The sequence below is a fragment of the Dendroctonus ponderosae genome, unplaced genomic scaffold, assembly GCF_020466585.1.
Source record: "Dendroctonus ponderosae isolate FM_Combo_2020 unplaced genomic scaffold, Dpon_F_20191213v2 Dpon_F_20191213_7, whole genome shotgun sequence".
NCBI classification, from domain to species: Eukaryota; Metazoa; Arthropoda; class Insecta; order Coleoptera; family Curculionidae; genus Dendroctonus; species Dendroctonus ponderosae.
Window position 1 is genome coordinate 6,855,231 of NW_026018916.1, and position 16,602 is coordinate 6,871,832.

Consider the following 16,602-nt stretch of genomic DNA (forward strand, 5'->3'; position numbering starts at 1 on the left):
AAGTGGATTTTGCAACTCAAAAAAAAACCACGCAAATCTAAAACTTCTTGAATTCAAGCATTTTTTGAGAAAACTGCCAACATTTCCTTATCGATGATTCACTTTCTAAAAAGGCCATTTATTTCTGTCTAGAATGATGTACAAATGAACGTTCTTGCTCATTTTGCCTCAGAGAAATGAGCAAAAACGGTACTGAAAACATGGAATTTTGGCATAATCTTGCACCTAAGTGTCTGATATTCAAATTTCGCATTTTTCTAATTTCATAGATAACATAACAGTGTATTTTTTCTCCATAAGACCCCCTCCCTCACTTTAAAGCTGGATCCGCCCCTGATATACAGACTTATTAGATATTATCTTAGATTTCAAAATTTAGCTGTATTTCCAACTTATTTTTTCTCTTTCAGATCACTAAAAAAGCAGTTAGAATAGATGTCCTAATATTATTTGTGAGATAGATAAGATAACACTGTCACTGTTGATATTTATTGTGCAACCTTTCTGGCATCTTTTTGTAAATCAGGGTGTAGGACGAAAAATAGACGTAATCTAGGAAGGAAATAACCGCTTGCAAAGGGACACAACACAACTGTCTACTTCAATCACCTTTAAAGATCTCTTTATCGCCCAATACAACTTGCGATTCTTCCATTGATTCTGGGTGTGTATTCGACTTAATCTACTTACTTAATTACTAAATTCAAAAAGCTTATGAAGCTTACAAGCATAACTGAAAGATTCTGGATGAAGTAAATATGTACTTTTGCCCTGTCGGGCATTGATAAGTTGTAACTTGAACTCCTAGTAAGTTGTAGTTTTAGTACTAGTTAGTACGCGTTACTAGCTAGTACGCGTAGGTATACTGTTTGCTAAAAGAAGGAATGTGATATACAATAGATATATATTTTATTCTCGAGGTAGACTATAAGACAAACTTTAGATAACATGTTTTATATGATTAATTAGTAAAGCTGTTTCGTGCTTAGTGTAAAAGACTACTAGTGTTCAAAGTAAAATTTACCAGTGTTTAATAAAAACAGGAAATATATATTTGCACAAGTATTTTCAATGTTCTGTGGTCCTGACCGTAGCGTAAATTAATATATTGCTAAATACCTACTATGAAACATAACTGTAACATCATCTAGCAATAAAATAATTTCGAACATTAATGAGTATTTAATTCAAATTAGGAACATCTTTGGTAGCAATGAAAACTTTGCTAGAATGCAAATTTCAATCTGTATTTAAAGGCTCGTTTAGACAGTGACAATAATGCCGTGACAGCAACCAGGGTCACAGACGAGTTCTTAAATCACCCTGAAAGCTGATGTTGCAGTTTGCACTTTAACCCAGACCTCGCGAGTTCAAAAGTTCAGACGCCCCCTGGTGGCTAAAATTACAACTACAACTTAAGTAGGAATTTGACATTGGTTTCACATTGGTGTTCACTGATTGTAACTTGTTTTGTTTTGTTCCGAATCAACTTTTGCAAGCTTTTAAAAAAATAGAAACAGATCGAAAAGTGTGTAAGTATTGGTCGCCGTCAGACAAAATCGATGAGTTAGCGATAAGTCATCGGTCACGTGATGATGGGCATTTTTGCTGAATTCTGCTGAATGTACATTTTTGACTTGATTCTCATGGCCACAGATCATTCCCCGGGAGGGATGTTCTGTGCTCATGGCATTTGAGACTACCGACTACTAAAAAGAAACCCCGTTAACGGGGTTTTCTATCCCATACGCGCGCTGCAGCTTGCACGCAATTTTTTTTTATCTTTTGACAGCAGAATGTGGTTCCCCTGTAACTGGGCTTTCTCTGCACGACAATAGGTATATAATTTCAGTTCAACTTGTTAGAAAAACATTAAGTTCTTGTTTAATTAAACCGTTCCGCTTTGTTTAGCTCGTTTGAGTTTACTTGGCACCAAAACTGGTGATTTTTGGTGACATTCGTCCGGTAGTTGGCGACACCGCCATTTCTCAGTCTGGTCATCCTGCTGGTCCGACGTAACCAAATCGAAAATCACGATTACTAATCGAACGTTGAAACCTATATAAGCCTATAAGCCTTGTTCTATGGTTGAAACCTTTGAATATAAAACTAAGTTTTAGTTACTAAGTTAGTTTTATATTCAAAGGTTGAAACTGATGGAAAAAATCGCGCCCGATGAGCCATCGAAGATTCCGGAAGGATTCAGCAGAAAATTAGTCAGCGATTTATAATCGATATCGTCTGCTGAATGCGACCATTGTTTTATGTTGTAAATGTCATCAACTCCAATAAATAAACAAGTCTGACATGTCTTAACTAACTTAACGTAACTGTCACTCGACAACAGGTAATTTGACGTTTTGCAGCGCCACCATCGATAGTTCAACCGGAAACAGCAGCATAGATCATCACGAAAAAGATCAAGATCTTCAAAGATAAAAATCATCAGACTAGATTTAATTTATTTGTAACTAGTTTAAATTTATTCAGATCCAATGCTGTTTAAGGCCGTACAGCTTTTTCGCTTATGAACTCCCCTTCCCAGTCCTTTTGTGCTTTGGTGGACAGTAAGGACAAAGTCGCCGATCAATTGACTTCAGACATTCGTAATTTTCTTTTCACCTGTGACGCGTACAGAGTGAGTTTTACTTAATTTCCCCAATATTTTAATTTGTTTGTTGCTGTCCAATTGTCCCTGTTCCAAACCTTCGCGGTTTTTCGTGGTTTATTACACTTTTTATTACACTACAAATTTAGTACTCTATAATTCTTCTCGTTGGTCAATCTATGCCGCCCTTTTGACATATTATGTCCCCACCACAAAGGATGAACAAGACATAAACTTCAGACTTATTTTACTACTAGACATTTTCACACGACTCTATTGAATACGATGGTTTAAGTAGTTGAAAACAATTGTGAAAGCAGATTGCGTGTGATTCAAAGAAATTCAAACGGTTTTCCGGTTCTTTCTGTATAAAATATACATGATGCCAATATGTCACTTGTCAGATTGCTTGCCACGTAAAGAACTTGTATTGGAAAGACTGATTTGCACTTAAACATGATGTTACATCGTGCTATTTCAACAGCGTCGATAGATTCTGATCAGGATGACTCAAAAGAGGACTCTCTAGATAGCACAAGTGATGACGTTCCTGGATGCGCCTGTAAACACTGTGTAAGGTCAGTCACATGTTAGATGGATATTAGAATTAAAAGATGTTTGAATCATAAATTTCACAATAGTTTTTCTGTATATTGCAAATGTTATTTTACTTAGAAAAATAGAAAAAAATATATTTGTTTTATAATATTAATTATCAATGTCTTGCCCCGCCTGTTGAAGCTTTCACTTTTATCGTGTGGTTTGGAGCACACAAGTTTTGTCTTTTTAGGCACCCTAAAGTCTACAGCGCTATCATTTTGTCGATGGGTTTATCACTATTTATCGCAATCCTGATTTGCATATTCTACTACCAAGCATTTGAAATTTGGGAATGGTTGCCTGAAAATAGTACTGCTGGAACTCGAATTTCAATATCACCTAAAAAACATTACATGGAAAGGAAGTTGGGTCCTGAAAATGAGATCATGGCCGAAAATAAAACCCACCAACGATGACAATGAGATATACTAGATTTATTCGGAATTAATAGACGTTCCATAGTATCTAAAACATGTTGATTTTGGAATTGTAAATTATTATATTTTTCAACCAGATTGCAGAAATTTTCTGGGTTGAATGAACTCAGAGATTGAAGGTTGAATTTTTTGGATATCTGAAATGAACACAATTGTTCTTATTCAATATATTTCTCAATTGCTCGATGGTAGATAACAAAATGCATTTCATTTATAATGAATCATATAATTTAAAAACGCACAACAGTATCAGCATTCCATGCATTAAACAATATTCACTGTGAGAACATATTATATTACAAAATTCCGAATTATTGCAATTAATTAGATCTAGAAAGCAAATTCCAAAAATGTCAATTAACTAGTTTTTAAAGATGTTCAACTAAAAGAACCTAGTGATGGGATTGCAGGTAAAATGACCTTTACTCTCAATCAATCGTTTTCCAATAGCGATAAAATTGGTATCATTTGCTTTGTATTCTGAATACATTATATTCATTACGTTATCCTTCACGCGCTCGGTAGCGATATTGCAATAAACAGATGCCATCATCATTTCAAACGCTGAGAATTGGAGCCCTATGCAATAAGCCCGAGACGCACGTGCTAGAGAATATAAAAACAATATCATAGAAATGTAGAACCCATGAGAAAATATTTAAAAATGCTTACCTAAAACAGCCGTCATGGTGTAACAATCTATCATTATATCAGCAATTCTTCTTAAATCCGCATGCTTATTTACACATTCTAGACCATGTCTTCTTAGTAATATGTCTGCAACAAACTGTAGTCTCTTGCAGCAATATCTAAAACACAAAATACATGTATAAAGATACATTCCAGATAGGTAAAATGTTCAATGTTCGGTCGAACCAAATTCATAATGTTTTGCACATAAGCACATTGATTCTCCAGAGAAAGCGGATACCAAAATAAATTAAAACCGTAAAAGATTGTCGATTCATTAGATGATTTTGACAGAAATTGTATAAATATCTTTCAACTCTAATTATACTGCGAAATGAATGCATTGCTAGTAATATCTGATCACGTTACATATACTTAATTTGGTTTGCAACATCTTGAAACTGAACGTAATATATTTTTTGTACTTACTCAAGCTGCTTCGATGGTTCATGGCACGATGGATGAAGGTTACCGTACAACTCATAGTTAAGTTTCGGTTTATCATTGTATTGATCGCGTAGGTGAAACATGCTCTTAAGCATAAAGAGTCCGTGATGCAAAGGATTGCGAAATTTCTTTATCGTCTCTGATAACATAATCTGAAAATTTGTATAACTACTTAAAAAGCCACTAAGGTTAATCTTGCAGAAAAATGCAGGAAAAAATGGATTGGCAAAAAAAAATAAAAAAACTAACTCCTGTATGCTGTAAGCCATTCAAAGATATGAACATCCTAAGACTTTCATTGGTTTCGTGCAGCGTTAAATAATTTATGATATCATCTTGGCACTTTCTGACCCAGTGATCTTTCAAAGCAGCTGGTGATCCGATCATATGTAAACATGTTGTAGAAATGTTGTACGCCACTTCTGAACTGACAACCTGAAACTTGCTTGTTTGAAACCAACCACATTGAAAATAAGAACTATAATTCAGACCTTCACAATAGCATTTTCAACATCGAGGTCTTGATTTTCATACCAATCTTTAAGACCTGCTGTTAAATATGTCACACTTTCCGCTGCATATAGCTGCATTGTGACCTGGAAATGTTGAACAATGCAAGATCAGATTATGTGAAATTAAGAAATTTTCAACATATACCTCTCCCAACTTCGATTTAACCGCATCAGTCGATGTTAAATCAAATTCACCAGAGTTCTCAACAAAAGTGTTGTGAAGCTTGTTAAGCATGTTTCTTGAGATGGCATTGCATGCTGGACCACAACTGACTCTCATACCCCCAATAACATCTTCCGCAATTTTTTCAGCTGCATTCTTTGGTCCCAATAAATTTTCTAACAATATAAAAACCTTTTAAGAAACTATCGTATCGGTTCATAATAACATATTCTACATATGCTCGTTGTAGTGTTACACAACAGTGTTAGTTGGATTTTACGAATTCATGACGTTCATTTGAATTGAATTAGGAATTTAAACCAAAAAGATTGTGCTTGTTCAAAATATTCCAATGCCCTGTTAGCTGTAAAATGGAGGCAAAACCACACAACCAACGCAAGAAATGCAATAAATATATCGTTGAACTGAGCTTTCATAACGCTATAAACTACATACATACCAGCTGGAACTTGTACATTATCAAAAGTAATATCGGCTATTTCAAAATTAGCTGATTCCAATTTTTTCCAACTGACGCCTTTGCTGTCTTTTTCAACAATGAAGGCACTCAGACTATTTACGGTTTCACTGTCTAAGACAGCTTTCTCACTAACAGCCAATACTACATAAAAATCTGCAGAAATCCCGTTAACAACAAAGCATTTGTTTCCATTCAAAACCTAGAACATATCAGATTTACTCAAGATTCCTTTAACTTAGATCGATAACGCTCTTTTCGTGAGCATTACGATTCTTATGATCATTTCTACAGGTCAGAAAAGTAGACTCCAAGATTCAGTCCGCATAATTCTGCTACTAATCCGCAGTGAGTTAATGATAAACTTACCCAGTGCTTTTTATCAGACGACAAAACTGCAGTGGTCATCATATTTTTAAGATCGAATAATTCGTTCTCAATTATAGCAAATGCGGAAACCATTTCTCCTTTTATAAGCGGATATAAATATTTCTTTTGTAAATCTACATTTGCAAATGTGTTTAACGCTTGAATACCTTAAAATACGATTAGTTTTTTTTTCAATTTCAGACCTGACTATTTACACGGTTACTCACGTTAAATCACGATTACTTGACCATATTGTTGGATGTGTTTTACAGTGTCTAGGTACAAGTTGGACAATACAACATTGCAATTCATTCTGATTTTTGCAAATAACCGAGATATGAAGTCCAAGCCAATCTGTACCGAAACTCAAAAACCTATATCCAAAAGCGTTAAAAAACAAGACTTGGTAAAAGCAAATAGTTAGGACCTTTGTTCGTTTTGTAACGTGAATAATCGTGTAAGCTAAGACTAGATTATTAGAATATTGTAGATATATACTTTTAGTAGCCACATACTTACCCATTACTTCATTATCAATTAAGTTGGCTCCTAATTTATGTTCTGCTAGTGTATCCAGATACCTGGTAAACTCCATTGGGCAGCATTCTTTGGCATCCAAAAATTGAGAACATTGTAAGCCAATAGCTTGATAATCAGCCAAAGTTTGCCTTAAAAACCAGCACATTAGTAAGTTGACAGTTACAAAGGTCTGATTTAAAATGTATTACCTAAATTGTTTATTTCCAATAGAGGATACATTGACCATATGATTTTGCTTCAAAACTTTTCCTAGTTCTTCAACTGCCTTTTCCACATTTCTTACTTCTCCCAAGTCTAGCTCAGGAAAAGTCAATATTTCGTTATCATATTTACCTAAAACCCATACGAAAATTAGATAGATCGAAGTGGTTTCGGCCCATTAGAAGTATGAACTGTGTGTTATGTGTTAGTACATAGTTTGTACTTACCGACCAACAAATTTTTCACAAACGGCTCTCGTTGTGGCTTTTTAGGCCTCGTTCGCTTCTCAATATTCGTCAAACGATCAAACCTTTTCAACTCTTTATTATACTGTTCCTCAGTGTCTTTTTGCACAGGGTTTAGGGAGGTGGAATATAATCGTTCCAACGTTTTTCTAGGAAGTCGGGAATTTGATGTTACTCTTTTCAGAGTTAAGTTGATCATGGTTGGGTAGTTTAACGTAAAATTATCCTATCAAACTGTTTTTATCCAACTAAAACCTTAGCTGAATTTAACCTGCTAACCTAACTTTCACAAACTTAACCTTATTATACTTCTGTTTTTTTCTAAGTACCACAGATTATAGACGATTTCAGTACGATTAGCTTTTCATCCACAGTGTTCTTTAAGGTAAAAAAAAGGAAAAACCAAAAATTCGGAGAGGCTCAAACAAGACACAATCACTCCTAATTAAAGGTATTATTTCCAATTCACATAATCAAAATTATTTGATGGTTCTGTGTGATTACATAAGAGGAAAATTGTAATTATGGGTAGTAAGTAAATGGCCGAAGCTGTAATCCAGTGACATTACTTTAATAACACATGTTTACAAAGTAACTTCTCCGCAGTACTCTACAACTCCTTCCATATCTTCCTCGTTTTCACTGTCGTTATTAGATTCTTCCGCCATTTCTTGATCCTGTTGCGCTCTCTTAAGGCCTGCCGCTGGCGATCTGATAAGAGCAAGATCTCTTTGAACTTCCTTAACATCCCGTTCTTGTTCTAATTCTCTGCCCTTTCGTAATCTGAAAAAAAAAACAACCAAATAATTAAAAATATTCCAAAGATTAGTTAAACTCTTGTTTATGTATAGTCCTATTAATGATAAACTATTAGATGACTCTGTTGGCTAATACCTTTGCATAATATAAGCCCCCTGCCGTCTCTGTCGGATTGTTTCAACTTTCTTCATTGCTTCAACGGCCTTTGAGAATGTTTCTCTGCTATATTTTACAGGAACGTGTCTCCTTTTTTCAAACTCAAACGAAGGATCGATGGCCAACTCTTTACCAACAGTCTTCCTATAGGCTTTAGTCCACTTAACTTTGCGTGGATTTTTCTTCTTTTTAAAGGCAGCGTGACACTTTGATCGGCAAAATTTGAATACCTTTAAGCAAAAGACATTACGATTTATTGAAATTGTTTGACGTTAAGAATAAATAGAAAAATTTTGGTTTAAACTTTACACATGAACATGCTTCAAACGCGCTACTGCTAAACAGGGGAATGGCACTTACTTTGCAATCATTTCTCACGAATTGGATTCCATGTCCCGGAAATATCCGGGACGAACAAAAATAACACGCTTCAATCCGCATGCTAATTCAATTGCTCTAAGCCAGAGAAACGAGGAAAATACTGGCTTGATGATCTCTAAACATTAATGCTTTCCTCCACTATAACCTCTCAAAAAGGAGTGTGCATATTGTCAAAGTCAAAAGCCAAAATGTGCTTTGACGAATTTCTGGTTTGGCAACACGGCGTTAACGAATTAAATCAACCGGTTCATATGTATTTACAATTTTTGGAAATCTGAATAGGAACTCTACTCTGCCCACTTGTGTGGACACCTATTTGATTGGTTGATTGTAGGGTATATATTTTAAAAATTTACTTCAGAAGGCTAATTTGTTCTATCTTAGGTTAGTACTCGATAGCACTTGTCGAAACAACACAACACCATTAGCAGAAATATTAGAAACGTAATCTTGTTTTAACAAAAATAAACGTATTTTAATAAGTAGTAGCATAATCCACTGCACGGCAAGCACGTGAGGTCACACCTTCCGCTCGCATCTCTCTACGCTCAGGATTACTAAACAACCAAACAACCTGTACAATTTAGAAACCTTGGAACGTACCCTTGTTTACTTTGCAAATTTTGACACTTTAATTTATAACCTAACCTTATAAAATCGAGTTAGCAAGCACAACAGAAAAATACTTGGTATAATTACTTGCAAGTCATTTAACTATTAAAAAACTTCATTTCTGGTTTTCAAGATGATGTTTGGAGAAATTGTGGAGCCTAGTACTAGAGCCCTGATACTCGATGCCGATGAGCTGGATGAATTACCGGCATATAAAAAGTAAAACTACACCCACATGTAGTTTTCACTAAGTCACAATTATGTTTTTTTGTAGCCCTATATATGAATGGCAAGGTGATTCTCAACCACAACTGGACATAGATAATCTGATATTCGCAGATTCCCCTACAGTGCTACAAATCTGTTCATATATTACCAAAAATATCCAACCAGTTGCACAGATTTTACAGGAAGGCTTAGCCATCTACAAATTGGACAGAAATTATTTAGTAGTTTTCAATGGAAAGTCTAAAGATTTAGTTGTGGGCCAGGTATGTACCAGATGAACTTACACAGTCGTTAAAAATTGGTAGCAATGTGCAATGTGGCGTCTACATGTATGGGGTTATTGATTGAACTTGGTGGGCTTTTACTAATCCCTTTTTACTAATCTGAGATGTTGGAACACTATAAATTTATTTTAAGACAATACTAATTGTTACAGGGTGTCTCCAATTTAAGTCGGTAACAGATCAAACAATTTTTTTATGCCAAACAAATGCCGTTTTTTATTGCATGTTCGACTATTCTAGATCTATTCGATATACATGTTCTTTAGCGAAATTCAGTTCTTTTAGAGTTAATAACCATTATTGATTCAAATTTTATCACCTCGGTTTTATATCTAATTTAAAATTTTGGGAAACATATTAAATACAAAAGTTGTAGATATTAACGTCTAGTTTAGCCAACGTTAATATTATTGATACAAGGTTTCTCAAATTCAAGTGACAGATCAAACTACGTTTTTTTAATTGAATTACGTACTTTTCTCTCACATCTCACATGCGAGGCACGTGGGAAAAGAGTTGGTGATCAGAACGTTGCAATTCTAGTGACACGCTCTTGGATCGCCACACTTTTCGTCAACTTTTAAACGCGCGATCGACGCGTCGTTCTCGAAGCGAGCGATAAGAGCGTAAGTGTGAAGGCACGTATACGCTAGGTAAGTACTGCGACAAGCTCCGCCTGGCGCAGAAATATTTAAATTTTGAGGTAAATCGTCATTCGCGAGCTGAGCGTTTGAACGCCTTGTGACATCATGAAAAAAATATGACCAAAGTTCAGCGTGTGGCAATACACAGCGACAATAAACTATCGATTAAACGGCTAGCAACTGATAGTTCTATCACAAATCATTCAGGTTTTTTACCGTTTTTACAACAGGAGTGTACTCTAGTGGTGTAACCATTCGGTTTGAAACCTCTTCAAGAACAAGTTTCTAAAGGATACTCTGTAGCGTCAGTCCGAATATTTGTAGAAACGGCAATTCAGAGGCAATTCATATTATAATGAACCCGGTTATAGTGAACTTTCGGTTAAAACGAACTTTTTTCGATTAATTGAAACGTCATCCATAAAGACCAACGTATTTTTTTACTGGTTATAAGGAATCCGTTTATAACGAACTTCCGGATATAACGATCACTTTTTAGGTTAGTTGTATATTCACTTTCCGTTTATAACGAACTTCCACGCTCAGCAAAACGAATAGTGCGGAGTTGTTTATATTAGTGAGAGCGAGAGACAGGCAGTGACTTGTTTTTTGCCGCGTTATGTATGTAAAACGTTTTAGAATGGAAAAACAAAAACGCAAAGCTTTTTCACTAAATGAAAAGTACGAGATTATTAACAATATAAAAAGTGGAGTAAAGCAGAGTGACATGTGTATGGAGTTAGCACTTGGAAAGTCTACTGTTGCAACAATATGGAAAAACAGAGAAAAATTTTTATCAGCGTATCACAAAGCAAATGTTAGATGTAGGAAGTTAAAATTATCTGCACATGGAAAGGTTGACAAGGGACTGGCAAAAGTGGTTTACTCAAAAAAGACAAGAAAACGTTCCCATCAGTGGCAGTGTTTTGCAAGAAAATGCTAGTGAAATGGGCAGTAAAATCAAAAACAAAGAGTTTGTTTGTTCTAGAAGTTGGGTAGAGCGTTTCAAGAATAGGCATAATATCAGTAGCGGAAAAATTGTTGGAGAGTTTTGTAAGTAAAATTGTAAGAAAAATTCTTATGAAAATGTTAGAGGCGATCGATAAAAATGAAACATTTTCTATAAATCTCTTAGATGCAGTCAATTTCATTCGTAGAACTTGGCAAAAAGTTAGCTGAAAAACCATTGCAAATTGCTTTAAGCATGGTGGATTTGTAAGAAAAGAAAATTATTATGAACCAGACGATGAAATTCCACTTAACGACTGGTTAGGAGAGTATAAAGACTCTGACTACGAATATGACACAGACGAAGATGTCCCAATGTTGTCGAAGAACAAGTTAAAACCAAATTGAGTGATTTCAATTTCTTCGAATATGTGAGCATTGATAATGGCATTCTTACAAGAGAAATGTTGAGCGATGAGCAAATTATAGACTCCGTAACCTCATCTACAGCTTTAAGCGATAATGAGAAAGATGACGATTTAGGTGAAACTGATTCTACTGTAGACACTAATGCTGTTCCAACCATTTCTGAAATGACAAAAAAAGTGTCAGAAACTCGGAATTTTCTACAATCACGCCAAGTTCCTAATCATATCTGGGAGTCATTTTGTGATCTTGAAAACTACATAAATAATATCTATTTTTGCAGCAGAAATGTACAAACAAAAATGAAGTAGATTTCAAATTGAATTTTGTTTATCTTTTTGTGTTCTTTTTAGTCATACCTACTAACTTCTACTACTCTTTGTAAAAATAACGAAATAAAATACACCACGTGTTTTTGTATTATTATTCGCTTATAGCGAACTCCGGATATAACGAACCAGTTTTAGTTCATTTTTTAAGTTCGTTATACCCGGACTCAACTGTAGTTGGATTTACACGTTGATTTTTAACTTTTTCCATTTGTATTTCTTTAAAATCAATAAATGCTTAATTATTTACTTGCGTTTACCTTCAGGAATGTTTGACGACACAAAGTTTTCGCGAATGTATTCCAGTACTTCACTTGCGAGAAAACTTTTTAAAGGTTTTTCCATTTTGGTGAGCTTTTGAGCTTTGGTTTTATTATAACGATTATTTTTTGCAAACAAGAACCTCCCAACTTGACGCACAATTCAGTTGAAAAGAGAGATTTTCCATTTCTCCTAATGCACATTCTAATACGTCCTACCTCAAACCTTAAAAACCTTAAAAAAATTAAAATCCGGTAGACGGAGCTCACAAGACGCTCGGCTCGGACCATGAACATTTTACCGGTTTTAATGCATATCATTTTTAGTAATTTACATGTCTCTTAGTAGACCGGTATGTTTAGCCGATCTTCGGAACTTTGCCGGATATTGTTTTGGCCGATAGCGAAAGCTGTTCTTCGTTAGGTGGAATCGCCGAAATGATTAGCGCTAGTTGCCTCGAAGATTATAGATAATGTTGAAATAAATCGCAAAATAACAATATTTTCTTAAAAGACATATTAGCGGTGAAATCCGTTGTTAACGTTGAGAAAATTCAACCAATTGATTCCGAAACTTTATTTCTAAATATTAAAAAAATGTAATGCAGTAATAAATTTGTTTTTTATTATTATTATTTCAACAACACATAATACATACAGCTTAATTTTTTCCACCAAGTAGGGACTGACAATAAAATTCATTAAAATTATCTATTACTAAAAGAACAGGACGACCTCGACCTGGATTTGTGATTTGTTCCTGGTGATTGATGGCAACAAAACATTTTGCACATTTTCCTTTGAGAAGCGAAAGCGTTTTCTCAAAATCGTATTCAGTTCATTTCTTTAAGGTATTTTCCATATCTCGAATATACTTGAAAATAATGCCACTGTTATTTGAATCGCATATCACGCTTGTTGGTTTTCTTTACGTACCTTTGTGGTATGTTTAAATCTAATTCCAAGTCTGAATTATCCCGATTAACACTGTACAATACATCGAGATTCTTATCTATATATGTAAAACAAAAATATCATAAAAAACCCGATAAGTTGGGAACTTTCGCTCACAAAATAGCTTTGGCGATCGCTTGGAGATGCCTACACCCATCACCGACAAATTCCCACCGCATCTTCCAATAACATTATAATGGGCGTGAGTCAGATGCTCAACCGATCGGGTGTGCCTCCAGCGAATGTTGGAAGGCCGGTAAAAGATCGGCTAAACATATCGGCCTTAGTATTTGGCCGACTTTTATACTGATAGATGTTTTGCAAAAAGTAACATCTAATTGGTATTGGCATTTTTCAGCTAGTTGAAGTATTAGCTCCATGGCTGCGGAAGGCCCAAAACATTCATGGCATTACAAGCGTTCAAACATCGCTTTTTCAGCCATGGGATGTATATAAAGGTTCACCACCAATTACCTTTTCTAGATGCCTTACGACTCATCAAACTGTTCCATACGAATTTTGTAAAAGACTTGAATCTCCGAATCTAATTCAAAGTTTTACAGCTAGTATTTTGTCGTATTGCACTCACAGCAATCTACACGCTAGTTTATGGATTGTCTATACAGACAATGCCCCATTAGATTCAGAAAATTCTGCTGAATTAATTAGGTTATTTAGAACCCTAGGTATTCAAATGAATGTAGAACTGATACAATCTCCCATGAGTAGTAATTTGTACTTGTAGATATAGAAACTGCAAATATCACAACCCGACTTTATTGTGACCCTGTCATTATATGTAATAGTATGCCCACTTAAAATTAAGATGCATTATTTTAATATGGACCGAATATGGTTCTGTTTATGGTTCAATGTATTATCTGTATGTTTATATAGATGTAATATGGTTCAATAAAAAATACCCGAAGGCCAATTACCCCGCAGGAATAATCGGTAAGTACTAACATTGGAGATGTAATACGTAACATTGGAGAGTCCTATCGACCAACACGTAGACATTCAGGGCTCCTTTCTAATGTGCCATCTTCGTTATATAACTCGAGACTGTCGGGATTTCTGAAGTCCTTATAGCTACTATCTACCAAATTGATAATTAATTACAGTATGCTGCACATACAATTTACCATTTGTTAGAAGAAAAGTTACCATACTGAGTGGGTATGCCCAAGTCAAGGTATATATCACCGGAATTACAGAAGTTTCATTCGAATTCAGAAGAATAACAAAGCTGGGGACGTTGGTGTCGTCACAGAAGAGCTAAAGATTGACGTGTCGGATCTGATGACCAAGGCGAAAAAGCTCTTTAGTCTATACCTGGAAAGTCAAGATATCCCAAGAGAATGTAGACTCAGTTATAAAACACAAGAAGGGAGATATAGCAAATCTGGAATATTACAGACCAATTAGCCTTCTTACCACCTTGATAAATTGTACACCCAAATTATCACAAATAGACTAAAGGATTGGATTCTGTTCCAAGTACGGCAGAAACGATCATTTGCAGTGCTTGAAAACCTTGAATGAAAATGATCTATGAAAAATCATAGAATATAACCGCCCCACATCACTGATTATAGTACGAACACCACAGGAACGTGTAATTGACCAACGATACTGCAACATAATCAAGTCTATATATGAAGAATACATACACGCATTTAAAAAGCTAGCATGGCAACATAAAGGAATACACATCGGCGGAGAGAGACTCAACCACCTGCTTTTTGCAGATATCGTTTATGCACTTGCATTATATCAGAGAATTGGGAGAAGCTAAAGATATGCTACAAAAACGACATCACAAATAATCGGACTAACTATAAATTTTGAAAAGACCAAAGTTGTGACCAATATGGTTCCCAGCGAACACATACACATCGACAGCAACGCAATAAAATTAGTCACAGGCCCAAACTACGATAGAGTAACGTATCAGCCACAGAAGCAGATACTTAAGAAGAAACTGGAAAACTCCCGAGAGAATACACCATTAAAATCGAAGAGTCCTCAGAGAGTTGTGAGAGTGAATCAAAACGGAGAACCTAACAGAAAGAAATGGTTCATCTAAGAAATTAAATCACTTATGGAATGGGAAATAAAGCACATTCTTAACTTAGAAGCCWCAGAATCACGTATCCCTACCACAAAGACGTCAACACATATTAACAAATATAAAACCCGAATCAGTAAGAGTCAGTTTCGGGATAAATACTTAAGAAATATSAAACATGACGAGKACCTATATGTATAAATGTTATTTTGAATGAACCAAGWGCAGGAATCAGCAACTTMTTTTTAMATATAATGGCGAATCAATAGATAAATGCATATACTGTTTAATAAGRTATACGACCAGAAATGATTATCAGGGGAATGGAAAGTAAGCATAAATATCCCTGTTTAARCACGAGCTCAAAGAATTATATGCTGAAAGCTGCTCAACACAWAAAATAGYCACACATAGTGGTGTCTATGAAGAGACGTAATATTTATCCTAAGACAAAGTTGAAATAATGTCTTTATCGYCTTGTGAGAGGCATGAACATAACAAATGTAAGAAGTTGTCTCCACTGCAATACCCGCATCGACTGTGTGATCCCTACAAAGCGATGATAGCCTCAGTTTAATGACCAACTCCATGGACAAAGCATAGAAGACGTAAAAAGCGAACATAGAATACGGAATATATCGGACAATAAGCATTTAAGATAGTTTGCTACGATGACGACTTCAGTGGAAATTTCGGAGTCTCGTAGTTAAATTGTTGTTGAACGTTCAACAAAATAATGTTAGTTTTGTACACAAGTGTTGGAGTTGTGTATAGTATCTCATGAAGATATGTGACCATTATGTTGGTTGGTGAGGCAGATTGCTATGGGGCTATATCCTGGGGTGGTGTTGCTAGGGTCGCAGGTTATCGGGGATGGTTTGTTGTTCCTAAGCAATCTGTTTATTTTCTTCCATGGCTGATGTTGGATCCCTATGTATTAAGCGATTGTTGCCTTGGTTAAAGACCTCATCGATCTTCTAGACGTGGACTATAGAGTGGGTGTCCGCTGGGATGTTTTTAAACAAGCTGTTTTTCTCAGGCGCAGCCAGAGCTCAACATGTGTTTGAGGCACGACAATAGTTTAAACAGCGGCAACGACATCGAACAATCGTGTCTGGATGTTAGCACAGAGTTCAAGCGCTTGACTAGCAATTATTCTTTTGGTCTGGTTAAGATTTTCTTTGAAGTATTGACGATTGTGTGCCTGTTAGCAATTGTTGCTTCTGGGCTCTTGCCGTACTGTTCATCGAGTTTCTGTTT

General features: G+C 35.4%; 5 protein-coding genes across 7 annotated transcripts in view; 3 read left to right on the top strand and 2 right to left on the bottom strand.

Annotated features, from left to right (window-relative positions):
* The window catches only part of LOC109534663 (zinc transporter ZIP1), a gene marked incomplete at its 5' end in the record, with an annotated part of 63,946 nt that extends 62,771 nt beyond the window's left edge, over window positions 1-1,175 (top strand). Inside the window, 1 exon segment of the mRNA XM_048668510.1 lies at window positions 411-1,175. Within this exon segment, the coding sequence (XP_048524467.1) occupies window positions 411-418 (8 nt within the window).
* A 256-nt stretch (window positions 1,176-1,431) lies between these two features.
* On the top strand, window positions 1,432-3,723 carry LOC109534646. Of its 3 annotated transcripts, none has more exons than XR_007281986.1 (3): window positions 1,432-1,532; window positions 3,013-3,186; window positions 3,399-3,723. XR_007281986.1 is itself a non-coding variant. In XM_019900385.2 (2 exons), the coding sequence occupies exons 1-2, from the start codon at window positions 3,065-3,067 to the stop codon at window positions 3,622-3,624; spliced, it is 348 nt and encodes a 115-aa protein (XP_019755944.1). In that variant the 5' UTR covers window positions 2,676-3,064; the 3' UTR covers window positions 3,625-3,723. The 3 variants fall into 3 exon arrangements, 1 of the variants encoding a protein (XP_019755944.1); XR_007281987.1 differs by lacking the exon at window positions 1,432-1,532 and adding an exon at window positions 1,751-2,638; XM_019900385.2 differs by lacking the exon at window positions 1,432-1,532 and having other exon boundaries at window positions 2,676-3,186.
* On the bottom strand, window positions 3,622-7,710 carry LOC109534642 (complex I assembly factor ACAD9, mitochondrial). Its single transcript, XM_019900381.2, has 11 exons — window positions 7,273-7,710; window positions 7,033-7,177; window positions 6,824-6,972; window positions 6,305-6,471; window positions 5,918-6,137; window positions 5,440-5,633; window positions 5,274-5,378; window positions 5,032-5,217; window positions 4,765-4,934; window positions 4,318-4,454; window positions 3,622-4,251 (listed from the first exon to the last, which is right to left on the bottom strand). Exons 1-11 carry the CDS (start codon window positions 7,487-7,489, stop codon window positions 4,028-4,030), a joined length of 1,914 nt encoding a protein of 637 aa, XP_019755940.1. The 5' UTR covers window positions 7,490-7,710; the 3' UTR covers window positions 3,622-4,027.
* Window positions 7,616-14,096, top strand: LOC109534643. Its single transcript, XM_048668511.1, has 4 exons — window positions 7,616-7,675; window positions 9,332-9,417; window positions 9,473-9,689; window positions 13,630-14,096. Exons 2-4 carry the CDS (start codon window positions 9,332-9,334, stop codon window positions 14,014-14,016), a joined length of 690 nt encoding a protein of 229 aa, XP_048524468.1. The 5' UTR covers window positions 7,616-7,675; the 3' UTR covers window positions 14,017-14,096.
* On the bottom strand, window positions 7,846-8,831 carry LOC109534644 (probable ribosome biogenesis protein RLP24). The gene is made up of 3 exons (XM_019900384.2): window positions 8,566-8,831; window positions 8,185-8,435; window positions 7,846-8,073 (listed from the first exon to the last, which is right to left on the bottom strand). Exons 1-3 carry the CDS (start codon window positions 8,644-8,646, stop codon window positions 7,875-7,877), a joined length of 531 nt encoding a protein of 176 aa, XP_019755943.1. The 5' UTR covers window positions 8,647-8,831; the 3' UTR covers window positions 7,846-7,874.
* Window positions 14,097-16,602: the final 2,506 nt, after the last annotated feature.

What these genes read in the sequence shown, in the direction of transcription:
- LOC109534643 (XM_048668511.1), top strand. Translation starts at nt 9,332, where the DNA reads ATGATGTTTGGAGAAATTGTGGAGCCTAGTACTAGAGCCCTGATACTC. An exon ending in GAATTACCGGCATATAAAAA is followed by an intron (nt 9,418 to 9,472) that starts GTAAAACTACAC and finishes GTTTTTTTGTAG; the next exon opens with CCCTATATATGAATGGCAAG. An exon ending in AAGATTTAGTTGTGGGCCAG is followed by an intron (nt 9,690 to 13,629) that starts GTATGTACCAGA and finishes GGCATTTTTCAG; the next exon opens with CTAGTTGAAGTATTAGCTCC.
- LOC109534644 (XM_019900384.2), bottom strand. Translation starts at nt 8,646, where the DNA reads ATGCGGATTGAAGCGTGTTATTTTTGTTCGTCCCGGATATTTCCGGGA. An exon ending in TCGTGAGAAATGATTGCAAA is followed by an intron (nt 8,436 to 8,565) that starts GTAAGTGCCATT and finishes TTTTGCTTAAAG; the next exon opens with GTATTCAAATTTTGCCGATC. An exon ending in GGGGCTTATATTATGCAAAG is followed by an intron (nt 8,074 to 8,184) that starts GTATTAGCCAAC and finishes TTTTTTTTTCAG; the next exon opens with ATTACGAAAGGGCAGAGAAT.
- LOC109534642 (XM_019900381.2), bottom strand. Translation starts at nt 7,489, where the DNA reads ATGATCAACTTAACTCTGAAAAGAGTAACATCAAATTCCCGACTTCCT. An exon ending in TGTGAAAAATTTGTTGGTCG is followed by an intron (nt 7,178 to 7,272) that starts GTAAGTACAAAC and finishes TATGGGTTTTAG; the next exon opens with GTAAATATGATAACGAAATA. An exon ending in ATGGCTTACAGCATACAGGA is followed by an intron (nt 4,935 to 5,031) that starts GTTAGTTTTTTT and finishes ACAAATTTTCAG; the next exon opens with ATTATGTTATCAGAGACGAT.
- LOC109534646 (XM_019900385.2), top strand. Translation starts at nt 3,065, where the DNA reads ATGATGTTACATCGTGCTATTTCAACAGCGTCGATAGATTCTGATCAG. An exon ending in GCCTGTAAACACTGTGTAAG is followed by an intron (nt 3,187 to 3,398) that starts GTCAGTCACATG and finishes TTGTCTTTTTAG; the next exon opens with GCACCCTAAAGTCTACAGCG.